This window comes from Conger conger, chromosome 1 (genome assembly GCF_963514075.1).
Source record: "Conger conger chromosome 1, fConCon1.1, whole genome shotgun sequence".
NCBI classification, from domain to species: Eukaryota; Metazoa; Chordata; class Actinopteri; order Anguilliformes; family Congridae; genus Conger; species Conger conger.
The window spans coordinates 2,243,948-2,257,110 of NC_083760.1; the positions used below are offsets into that span (position 1 = coordinate 2,243,948).

Consider the following 13,163-nt stretch of genomic DNA (forward strand, 5'->3'; position numbering starts at 1 on the left):
TCTCACCTGATGTTTATTTGTTAGACCGCCCTCACTCCCATGCCTGGCCTAGTTTGACTCATTCCCCTGTGTATTTATACCTGTCCTTTTCAGTTGCACACTGCTAGTTCGTCTTGTCCTGTTTTCTGAGTCCCGAGCCCTTTATTCCTTCCCCCAGTTCTAGCCTCCTTGTTTCCTTGCCCTTGCCCTTGCCCTTGCCCTTGTTTATCTGGATTTCTGGTTTTGACCCCTGTCTGCTTCCCTGGATTCTTCTTTGGTTGTTGTGGATATCGGTACCTCTGCCTTGTTGGACTGACCCCCTGGTTTATATATATATATATATATATATATATATTATATACTGTATATATATATATAGGTGGCACGGATGGCGCAGTGAGTAGCACTGCCGCCTCACAGCAAGGAGGTCCTGGGTTCGAATCCCCGTCGGCCGGGGCCTCTCTGTGCGGAGTTTGCATGTTCTCCCCGTGTCTGCGTGGGTTTCCTCCGGGTACTCCGGTTTCCTCCCACATTCCAAAGACATGCACGTTAGGCTGATTGGAGAGTCTAAATTGCCCGTAGGTATGAGTGTGTGAGTGAATGGTGTGTGTGCCCTGCGCTGGACTGGCGACCTGTCCAGGGTGTATTCCTGCCTTTCGCCCAATGTATGCTGGGATAGGCTCCAGCCCCCCTGCGACCCTGTTCAGGATAAGCGGGTTCAGATAATGGATGGATGGGATGGATATATATATATATATATATATATATATATATATATATATAAATACTGCCTGTAATCAATATATCACATGTACGCTGCTTGTTATGAATCAAATGAACCTAGAACATTTTCGTTACAGCTGGGCTTATAAAAACGCAAGAAACCACAGTGTAAACTCTTGAAAGACTAGATCTACCTGGGAACCTGCTACCTTACTGACAGGTGAGTTTACAGACTAGATCTACCTGCAGATCCACCTGAAAATCTCTCTATTAGCAATCTTTCAAAAATGAATGATGAAGCTTTTGTAAGCTTTCAAACATTTTATTGAACATTAGTTGGACTCGATTTCACTGTTTACTTCTCTGAGAAAATGTAGCCATGACACAATGCTGTGTCCTATGTTTACAAATTGCTTAACCCTAAATGGGGTAACCTGTGATCTTCACATTGAATTCATCTCTTTGTAAAAATCTTTTGTATGTTCAATGTTCCTTCAATGGTCTCATCATTGGTGGTTCATGCTGGCTATCTGGTTACCTAAGCTAAGTTAGCTAGCACACATTATCTTCATAATGCTTTGCATTGGAAGAAAAATCTGTTTGAAATTTCTGTTTGAAATCTCTGAAATTGAGGAAGCACCATGTAGAACCACGTCAACTCAATATTTGTTTTAAGATGTACATTTTCCCCAGAATAATTCCAAAATGTACTGGCTTGGTTGATCTCTGCTCTACAATCTCTCCCCTCTTTTCCAGGATGAAGGTGATAATCTTACTTGTTCAGATCGTGGCACTTTCAGCCGTCAAGTCATGCTCAGTTCCTCCAGGATTTACAGAAGGTACACTTCACCCCATGCACATGCACTGCCATAGAAACCACCTGTACATGAAAGCATACAGGTGTTTCTCTGAAAAAGCCTTCATCAATCTTTATCCTTTAACATGTACATCTATTTGGATCATTTATCTGAAATTAATGTTCAGAGCGAGATGTTGACCAAAGGCAAAGTGTTTTTACCATCAGTTAACTATAAGTGCAATTCAATTCAGATAATATTGTTTGTGACATAATTGAACTAAAGAAATATCTTACCTTGCGGAATTAAACTTCATGATATTGGTTCACCGAACAGTTAAGCATGAAAGCCAGCTTCATATATCAGACTCATATTATGCTTGACAAACCTTTCCCTCCAACTCATAAACCCAATGAAAGTGACTTACAGCCTCTGCCGTGGAGAATTTGGCTGAACACCCAAAGGCATGATGGGTAATTTCACAGTACTGCTGCAGTTGCACAGGACACAGGGTTTGTCCAGGGTGCTAATAAAGTAACAGCATTTTACAGCCATGTTGGCTCAGTTGTGTTCATTTCCCCCTGCAGAGAACGTGGCTTTACGTGGCAAGGCCACTCAATCAGGGCTTCTACCAGGCTCTGAGGTAGTGTTCAGCCTGGCAGCCAATGCCATTGATGGAAACCGAGATCCTGATTTCCACCATGGGTCCTGTGCCCACACCTCAATCGGCCACAACTCCTGGTGGAGGGTGGACCTGCTGAGGTCCTACTTAATCACCTCTGTCACCATCACCAACAGAGGAGACTGCTGTGGAGACAGGATCAATGGAACTCAGATCCTCATCGGTGACTCCCTGGAGAACAACGGCATCAATAATGCACGGTCAGTAGCCATCTTTACACGCAGAGCCTCATATTCACAAACACTTTTTTGAAATGCCTGGTCATCTTCATAATGTCTGTCTCACCTCTGCAATGCCCTCTTTCTATTTGGGGCAGAGCAGATAAGTATGTCCTTCAGAGAGAGAGAGAGTGCTGCCAACAGCACAGAGTACAGACCTGCCCACACTTTAACTCTGCAGTACAGACCAGAGTACCGACCTGCCCACACTTTAACTCTGCAGTACAGACCAGAGGACAGACCTGCCCACACTTTAACTCTGCAGTACAGACCAGAGTACAGACCTGCCCACACTTTAACTCTGCAGTACAGACCAGAGGACAGACCTGCCCACACTTTAACTCTGCAGTACAGACCAGAGTACAGACCTGCCCACACTTTAACTCTGCAGTACAGACCAGAGTACAGACCTGCCCACACTTTAACTCTGCAGTACAGACCAGAGTACAGACCTGCCCACACATTAACTCTGCAGTACAGACCAGAGTACAGACCTGCCCACACTTTAACTCTGCAGTACAGACCAGAGGACAGACCTGCCCACACTTTAACTCTGCAGTACAGACCAGAGTACAGACCGGCCCACACTGACAGATCATTTCCATTACCAGCCCATCCGCATGTTAAGCTTCCCCCTCATCACACGCTTGCTACTGTAACTGAGGCAGCATCATATTCATAGTTAGGACTATTAATAATTCGACAATTATTATTCAAAATAAGACCAAAGTCAATGAGCCACTTAGCAACTTTGTTCTGTTCCCTCTTGCAGGTGCAGCAAGATTGAAACTATGAGAGCAGGAGAGACTAAAACCTTTCCCTGTCCCGGGCTAATGGTGGGACGCTATGTGACGGTGCATCTTCCAGGAAAGCACTACCTTCATCTCTGTGAAGTGGAAGTGAATGCTTTGCTTCCTCCTGCTAACTTTTGTGGCTGATACCACATTTAAGGCTGGTCACTTTAGCCCGGTGTAGTATGTAAGAAATTGGGTAAAGAAATCAATTTTGGGATCAAGTTTTATTTCCTGCTTTTCATGTACGCAACACTTGCTGAACACTTGCACTCCTGTTCTTTCTCTAAGTCAGTTTATTGATTGATTTTCTTTGTAGCGCGTCAAATAAACATCATTTAAAGCATTGACTTACATGTTGTGTGTGCTGATTGGGTCCCCAGGGTTAAATCACTGAGCACTTCATTCAGTCGTAATAATAATAATAATAATAATAATAATAATAATAATAATAATAATAATAATAATAATATATTCATATAGCATAAAATGTAGCTGACATGAATGTGACAGTAACGCAAATAACCATGCATTACAATAGTGGTATGATGAAGAGCATCTCTGAACACACAATGCGTCAAACCTCAAAGTGGATAGGCAACAACAGCAGCAAAAATCTGAATTGTATTACAGCGCTCTGTTTACTGTATTGTTCACAATGATCTGTGTGCCACAGTGGGGTTGTTTGAGTTCAGCAGTCTGCTATTACATACAGGCCTCTGAAAGCTGCACTATGTGAACACAGTCCCAGCTTTGTTACATTACATTACATTACATTATTGGCATTTGGCAGACGCTCTTATCCAGAGCGACGTACAACAAAGTGCTTACCCATAACCAGGGATAAGTTCGCTGAAAGACCCTAGAGGTAAGTACAATTTCAACTGCTACCTGTACAACAAAGATAAGGACAAGGGCCATTTTTTTTTTTTTTTTTTTTGAACAAACAAACAAACAGAGCAAAAGTCACCAAAGTTAACTATCCAAACACTGCTTACCTAGCCAACTAAAATACTGATACACAAGTCACAGAGACAACAATTAAGGTTCACAGGGAGGTAGGGAGGGATGGGGAGAGGTGCTGTTTGAAGAGGTGTGTCTTCAGCTTGCGCTTGAAGGTGGGGAGGGATTCTATAGTTCTGACCTCAACGGGGAGTTCGTTCCACCACCGTGGAGCCAGAACAGACAGTAGTCGTGAGTGTGAGGTGGAGGTTCTGAGAGGGGGAGGTGCCAAGCGGCCTGTGGAGGCTGAACGAAGAGGTCTGGCAGGGGTGTAGGGTCTGATGATTTTTTGCAGATAAGCTGGGGAAGACCCTTTAACTGCTTGGAAGGCTAGCACCAATGTTTTGAATTTGATGCGAGCCATGACAGGCAGCCAGTGGAGGGAAGTAAGCAGGGGGGTGACGTGTGAGTATTTGGGAAGGTTGAAGACCAGACGAGCTGCTGCATTCTGGATGAGTTGGAGGGGTCTGATGGCAGACGCTGGGAGGCCAGCCAAGAGGGAATTGCAGTAGTCCAGGCGGGACAGAACCATCGCTTGGACCAGGAGCTGGGTCGAGTAGGGGGTGAGAAAGGGGCGGATTCTCCGTATGTTGTATAGGAAGAACCTGCAAGACCGGGTCACCGCCGCAATGTTCTCGGAAAGGGACAGTCTGCTGTCCATCACCACGCCGAGGTTCCTTGCACTGGGTGACAGCGTGAGTGTGGTATCCCCGAGGGAAATGGAGAGATCCAGATGGGGAGAGGTATTAGCAGGGATGAATATCATTTCAGTTTTACCTGGGTTGAGCTTTAGATGGTGGTTGTCCATCCAGCTCTGGATGTCCCTCAGGCAAGCAGAGATACGGGCTGAAACCTGCGTATCAGACGGCGGGAACGAGACGAAGAGTTGGGTATCGTCCGCATAGCAGTGGTAGGATAGCCCATGTGCAGTGATCACAGGGCCAAGGGAGCGAGTGTAGAGAGAAAAAAGAAGCGGGCCAAGGACTGAGCCCTGGGGAACTCCTGTGGCGAGGGGCCGAGGTGTCGATACCGAACCAGCCCAGGCAACCTGGAAGGAGCGACCAGAGAGGTAGGACTCAATCCAGTCCAGGGCTGTGCCACAGATGCCCGTTGCTGACAGGGCAGACAGGAGGATGGAGTGATCCACAGTGTCGAAGGCAGCAGAGAGATCTAGAAGAATGAGGACAGAGGAGAGGGAGGCTGCTCGTGCGGCATGAAGTGACTCACTGACGGAGAGGAGTGCAGTCTCTGTCGAGTGGCCCGATCTGAAGCCAGACTGATGGGGGTCTAGCAGGTTGTTGTTAGAAAAGAAGGAAGAAAGTTGAGTAGAAGCGGCTCGTTCTATAGTTTTAGAAAGGAAAGGAAGAAGAGATACCGGGCGGTAGTTCTGGATGATGGAGGGGTCCAGGGTAGGCTTTTTTAGCAGCGGAGTGATGTGGGCCCTCTTGGAGGATGCCGGAAAACAGCCGGAAGACAGGGAGGAGTTGACAAGGGAGGTGACAAATGGGAGAATGTCAGGTGTGATAGTTTGGAGAAGAGAAGAGGGGATAGGGTCAAGGGCACAGGTTGTAGGGCGGTGGCAGAGCAGGAGTTGAGAAACATCAGAGTCTGTAAGGGGGGAGAAAGTGGAAAAGGAAGGGATGGGCCTAGAGGGGGGGAAGGGCACAGTGAGGGGGGCGGCGGTTGTAAAGGATCTGCGGATGACTGCGACCTTCTCATCGAAGAAATCAGCAAAGTCATCAGCAGCGAAGGAGGACTGAGGAGGAGGAGGCGGTGCGTTGAGGAGAGAGGAGAAAATGGAGAACAGTTTCCGGGGGTTAGAAGCAGAGTTCTGAATTTGCGTTTGATAGTATTTTGCTTTGGCGGCAGTGACATCGGAAGAGAATGCCGCCAGGAGAGACTGGTAAGTCATGAGGTCGGAAGCGTCTCTGGATTTCCCCCACTTCCTCTCCGCTGCGCGGAGGCTGGCCCTGGAGGTACGGAGGGTGTCAGATATCCAAGGACTGGGAGGGGATGTGCGAGGTGGCTTTGAGACAGGGGGACAGAGAGAGTCAAAGGCGGAGGAGAGAGATGAAAGGAGGGTGGCAGATGCAGAGTCAGCGGGGAGTTTGGAGAAGGATTCGAGAGGGGGGAGTGAGGCGGTGACGGTGCTGGCAAAGGAAGAGGGTGAGAGGGAGCGGAGGTTACGGCGGGCTGAGGAAGTGTGGGAGGGAGGAGGGAGAGGAGGATGGGGAGGAAGAGGGAGGGAGAATGAGATGAAGTGGTGATCAGATGTATGCAGAGGGGTAACCGTGAAATTGGAGCATGAGCAGTTCCTTACAAAGACAAGGTCTAGGACATTGCCCGCCTTGTGGGTCGGAGGAGAGTGTTGCAGGGAGAGGCCGAAGGAGTGGATTAGCGGTAGGAAGGCAGCAGACTGGGAGGCTTCTAGGTGGATGTTGAAGTCTCCAAGGAGAATCAGTGGGGTGCCATCCTCAGGGAAGGAGCTGAGAAGGGTGTCTAGCTCATCAAGGAAGTTTCCCAGGGGCCCTGGAGGACGTGTTTCAATGTGTGTTTCAATACATAACTCACAAGCCCCCGTTAATGTAAGGAAGTGTAAACAGTGGCTTCCTACAGTACATACACAAACACTGCAAACGAACAAATAATACAATAATACAATGTTATTTACATTAACATTATCTGTTAATGTTTTCCAACAAGTGTAAAGTATTATTAATGATTCAATGGAATCAACAAAAGTCTTACATTATTCAAATAAAAAAATGTGTTTCCCCAAAAAAACTGATTTCACAATTATTGGCACTCCTGGTTCATTACTTTATATGTTGTTTTCACTTCATCATTTCTGTGTGGATAGTGATGTATCTTTGGAGTTGTTGTCCTGCTGGAAAATATGACCAAGTCTTAGCTTCCTCGCAGGGACAATCAGTTTTCTGCCAAAACTTCAGACTAATATTTTGTTAATGCTTTATATCAAACTGTTGTGGTAATGGTCCGTGTTTCCAACACCTCTCATGCACAATACTTCACTTGCATAATGCTACACTTGCAAGTCAAACTTGCACTGCTGCTTGAATTGTGAAGTAACCTTTTGTTTTTGGCATGCACCAGAAGCGGAATGAGTGGGGGTTGATTAATCAGTTTCCGGTTTTTTGGGCGTGCCTCCCATTCTGCGGTATTTAAAAGCCTTCACTCTGGGCCAGAAGTGGAATGAGTGGGCGTTCCAAAGGGTACACCTACGAGCAGATATGGGGCTGCCTTTTCTGTTTCTGTGAGACAAAACATGCCTGAGACCAGTCGCTGTTGTGTCTGCTAGCCAACATGTGTTCCAAGCCAGGCAGGAATTCATCTGGTATAAATCTGGTGCAAAAAGTAAAGAGAAAATGAAGAAATTACTTGCTTGAACATTTTCTGCTTTAATTGTGACTGACTGAGGCTATTTACCAAACCAGAGGCTATAAGCCAGCCTACTTAGGCGATTATTTATTTCTGATGCATACACTGAAACTCTTTAAATTACAAATTTGGCTTCTAACTGACAAGACAGATAGGACTACTGACGCAATGTGTTCAGGGTTTTTTGCTGCAGTTTGTTCAATAATACATTTCCCATTTACTTCAACACTTTTGCATTAAGATGATTAACTGTTTCCACTTTGCCCCCCTAGAGGGCAATTATATCTAACTGTTTTGTGCTAGTCCTATAAAGCTGTAAATATGTCAAAAACTATTTACTGCACATGCATGGTTTAAGACTTTAAAGAAGAGAAGTCTAGACATTAGATTTCCCAAACACTGTCCTGAAGTGGGCGGCACGGATGGTGCAGTGGGTAGCACTGCCGCCTCACAGCAAGGAGGTCCTGGGTTCGAATCCACGTCGGCCGGGGCCTCTCTGTGCGGAGTTTGCATGTTCTCCCAGTGTCTGCGTGGGTTTCCTCCCACAGTCCAAAGACATGCAGGTTAGGCTGATTGGAGAGTCTAAATTGCCCGTAGGTATGAGTGAGTGAATGGTGTGTGTGCCCTGCGATAGACTGGCGACCTGTCCAGGGTGTATTCCTGCCTTTCACCCAATGTATGCTGGGATAGGCTCCAGCCCCCCTGCAACCCTGATCAGGATAAGCGGGTTCAGATAATGGATGGATGGATGGATGTCCTGAAGTGTCCCCAAAATCAATCAATTTTTATTTGCATAGTGCTTTTAACAAAGGGGCTTTGTCACAAAGCTGGCTGACAGGAAGAAACCTTAAGCAGAACCTGACTCAGAGGGGGAACCCATCTGCCCCAAGTTGACATCGTATTTTTGGAAAAATGGTTGTAAAAATAAACAGATGAATTAGTGCATCCGAATGAATTCCAAATGAATTAAAAGTCCAAGCAGAGGTAAAGGTGGGCTAGAGCTCTGGGCAGGTGCAGGGAGTGGGGAGCAGAGGAAAGTAACATTGTTAGGGGGTTCAGGTAATTTATCAATCACAGTAGGAGAGAGAGGTACGTACGGGAAGGAGAACCCTGGCAGAATAAGACTATGGCAGCATAGCTGCGGGAAACAGAGGCAGAATAAGGCTATGGCAGCATAGCTCAGGGGAACAGAGGCAGAATAAGGCTATGGCAGCATAGCTGAGGGAAACAGAGGCAGAATAAGGCTATGGCAGCATGGCTCAGGGAAACAGAGGCAGAATAAGGCTATGGCAGCATGGCTCAGGGAAACAGAGGCAGAAAAAGGCTATGGCAGCATGGCTAAGGGGAACAGAGGCAGAATAAGGCTATGGCAGAATAGCTGAGGGAAACAGAGGCAGAATAAGGCTATGGCAGCATGGCTCAGGGAAACAGAGGCAGAATAAGGCTATGGCAGCATGGCTCAGGGAAACAGAGGCAGAATAAGGCTATGACAGCTTGGCTAAGGGGAACAGAGGCAGAATAAGGCTATGGCAGCATAGCTGAGGGAAACAGAGGCAGAATAAGGCTATGGCAGCATGGCTCAGGGAAACAGAGGCAGAATAAGGCTATGGCAGCATGGCTCAGGGAAACAGAGGCAGAATAAGGCTATGACAGCATGGCTAAGGGGAACAGAGGCAGAATAAGGCTATGGCAGCATGGCTAAGGGGAACAGAGGCAGAATAAGGCTATGGCAGCATGGCTAAGGGGAACAGAGGCAGAATAAGGCTATGGCAGAATAGCTGAGGGAAACAGAGGCAGAATAAGGCTATGACAGCATGGCTCAGGGGAACAGAGGCAGAATAAGGCTATGGCAGCATGGCTCAGGGAAACAGAGGCAGAATAAGGCTATGGCAGCATAGCTCAGGGAAACAGAGGCAGTGGCAGGGAAACAAACACTGTGCCATGAGGGCAGGCTTGAGACAGTCACCCCCAGACCATGACTGGTTCAGTTTAACACAGCACTACCAACAATAATCCTGTGACAGCACTGACTGCTAAATCCACCAGAAACTCTAGAGCTTATGCAAGCCACCCACTCCTGCACCTCAACTATAGGATAGACTACAAGGATATGTTGTAAGCCTGACAGTGTCTGCACCCAGAACATGAGCAGACAATTTGTTCCACAGGAGAGGCACACAATAAGAAAAGCCTAATTAAAATCCAATAAAGGCTAATCTATAGATTAAAAATCAAATAAAACAAAGTCAAATCCATTAAAAGCTTAATGGGTGCTCAGATTAGTCGTAAAAGAAGAAACTGACTCAGCTAATGACCAGAGGGAGACCGTTCGAGAGTCTAGTGGCTGTAACTGAAATGGCACGATCACCCTTTTTCTTCAGCCTTGACTCTGGAATGGCTAATAATGATGTATCTGAGGGTAAGTAATGAATACGATTTTGACTCAAGCGACTGGTAACATGTGTAATATAGTTAGAATTAGGATAATGTATGATATCTTATTTGTTCATGGTTAAAAGCCGAGCAGCTAAATTTTGAACCACTTGGAGCCGGGCCTAAACTGCTTAAACAACCTCTGGGAGTGGAGACATTGGCTGGGGGGGGCCAAAGAGCCTTTCATTGTGCTGACGGATCGCCTTAACCTGGAGTATATACGGACGGTCAAACGTCTGAACCTACGACACGCTAGGTGGTCCCTTTACTTCTCTCGCTTCGAATTCACTCTTGTATCGCCCAGGTTCGAAGGTAACTTGAATAAACAAACTGACGTGAGTTACGTTAGCTATCGCTAGCAGAGACAAGCACAGGTTGGCTACTGAAGCCGGGTACCACGATAGCCGTAGGCGCTGTTTAGTTTAATTTCAACTTTGTGGGAGACACACTGCTGGACCATCTAGCCTCGCGTAGTTACAGGTCTCACAAGCATTCTGTCTCGCAATTACATACTGGTCCTAATATCGGTGCCACATTAGCTCCCTCCGTCGACAGCAGGTAGCTAACGTTACTGGTTGGAAGCTAGCTAGCTAGTTAGCTAAGCTTAAACCCGGCCAAAATGCCAAGCGAAACCGTAACTATTAAATTATATGTACAACATATAATTACAACAATTAAATACAACTAAGTCACTCAGTCATTAGTGTGGTTATTTGCCATTTATTTTAAAGAATATGACTTTCGGTTTAAGCCACGTTTTAAAAGTAGCCTAATTAAAAAATCAGCCATTATGGTAGATAACAAGCTTGCCAGCTTTAGCCACTGTTTAAATTAACGTTAACAGTTCAATAGCTAACATTGACGTTAGGATTTTGCCGGGGTTATCGCAAGTGCAGATTTCAGGAGTACAGTTCCATTGTTACTTCAGTGTTAATTTCTGATCCTTAATTTTGAATATAAGTTTTCCGTCATCTCTAGTACCTGTACTTCGCAGGAGTACAACAATGTCACATTACTTCATTGTTCAGCCCAACTCTTTCAAACCCATAGACATGTACAGTATAAGTATATGCTCCATTTACTCCTTGTTAATCCGGGTTGTAAACACATTATTTAGCCTGCAGAGGACGCCAGTAATACTCATGAAAATTAACCAATGACAGACTACACCCGATTGCTCTTTACAAGGAACATTTTCTATGGGCAAAAACTTAAGTATTTTTAAATGATAATTAAAGCAGCAGGGGACAGAGGCCTATATTTTATGCATTTGCTGAAACGCAGCGAAACCAAGCAGACACTGGGGTCTTGAAGTTTTGAAGCCCTGGTCTATTACGTGTGAAACCTGAATTCAGTCTTAGTTCCTGTGGTGATCCCTGATCCCTTAAACCGGCCGAGAATGTGATAGTGATGCACGCCATCTTCACACCCTTCCTGTGTGTTTTTCTGTCGCTCTCCGGCCATTTTAAACTGTAATTCCTGTAAATGCCACCAGGTGTCATTGTAGTCACACAGAATAGTCATTCCAGCCCACATTTTATACGATTACGTAAGTACAGATAAATAATAAATAACAAACCAGTTAACGGAACCCTAGCTACTCTGATCTGTGGACCCATAACAACCTGTTTGACTGCTCATAATAGGGTGGGTGAAAAATCTGTTTTGAGCCTAGATTTAAAGATAGGGGGAGAGAGTGCTCCCCGAATCTCACCGGGTAAGTCATTCCACAGGAGAGGGGCCAATGGGAATATGAGGGTGAAGAAAGACCTTAAAGGTACAATAGGTCATTTAGGACTTCTAACGGTCAAGAGAGGAATTGCAGCAACAAATACGCTCAAACCACAACACTGTTTATCCCTCCCCCTTCCCTGTGAACGCGCTGAGGTTGAAACTCCTTTGGCTGTGGCAGTTAGAACCAATTTTCAACCAATGAGCTTGAATTATTGTACAGCTATAGATGTGTTGGTACAGAGTGCCGGCCAGTCAACTGCATATTTTGAAACCCGGATTTAAGGGCTATATCACAGGTAGAGGGCGAGTCAACATGTCAGTGAGCCTTTTTCAATGATAGGAAGGGATTTACAATGGCCTTGTAACAATGTTTTAACACACAAATCTTACCTATTGTACCTTTAGGATAGGGAAGGGCAAGCCCATTCCTTAAATGTGAGGAGGAGTACTTTGAAAACAATGTGAAATGTAATGGGTAGCCAATGGAGAGAAGCTAGTAATATGCTCAAAGCATTTTTGTTAGGGGGCAGTTGGGGGGAAGTAGGGGGGCCTTGGTGGTGGGTTAATGGGGGGGGGGGGCAGATGTGTTTATGTTGGTGCTCAGGGGGGAGAATGCAGAATGCTATGGAGAGACAGGGAGAGAGAGAGAGAGAGAGAGAGAGAGAGAGAGAGTGATGGCAAAATTCATACATGCCAGCTTTCATTATTTTGGCTTTTTTCTTTTCTTTTTTTTTACTTTGTGTCATCTGAGGGCTGTATGAAAAGGTTTGAAAAATTGAGTTTCTGATTGAATGACAATACCCGCTCTATGTACGTATCATCAACAGCGATTGTTTATTTTGGATACTATAACACGCACACACACACACAGTCGTTGCTTGCACTGCTCTGAGAAACCTTTAGCTGGTCTCGTCTTGTTCCAGAGAGCCTCTACAACCTTTAGCGTGTATATTGTGTTTAGGAAACAGACAACAATGATCATTCCTAGCACCTTCGCACAAAATGTTTCCTTAAAACTGCTCTGGGTTTTGTACACTGGATGCTTGCTCTGAAAAGCATACTGACTTTACCATGATTCATGCCGTATGCGGATTTCCAAAACAATCAAAGGTGGGGACTGCCCAAAGCTTGTTTTGCTTCCCCGCATGTTACAAAATAAGGAGCCATCATTGCTAAAACATTGGCATTGTTAGACAGTTCATAGAGATAGAACTTGAGTTTTAATGGTATATCCTGCGACTGCATTGATAGAAAATTTCACTGTAAAAAAAATGGAATGAATGTAGTAAATAAACCCACTCCAAATCCAGTGCAGGCCAGTGTGACTTTCTGTAAGGTTAAAGGTCATGTTTAAGTCGAGGAAAGAGAGGGAGAGAGTGTGTAGCGGAAAGGCTCCTGATTTGGG

General features: G+C 45.5%; 2 protein-coding genes across 2 annotated transcripts in view; both read left to right on the forward strand.

Moving 5' to 3' along the window:
- Window positions 1–13,163, forward strand: part of LOC133123832 (fucolectin-1-like) — a 128,437-nt gene that overhangs the window by 69,511 nt on the left and 45,763 nt on the right. The window lies entirely within an intron of this gene.
- Window positions 1,460–3,337, forward strand: LOC133133912 (fucolectin-1-like). The gene is made up of 3 exons (XM_061250208.1): window positions 1,460–1,541; window positions 2,087–2,381; window positions 3,172–3,337. The coding sequence occupies exons 1-3, from the start codon at window positions 1,460–1,462 to the stop codon at window positions 3,335–3,337; spliced, it is 543 nt and encodes a 180-aa protein (XP_061106192.1).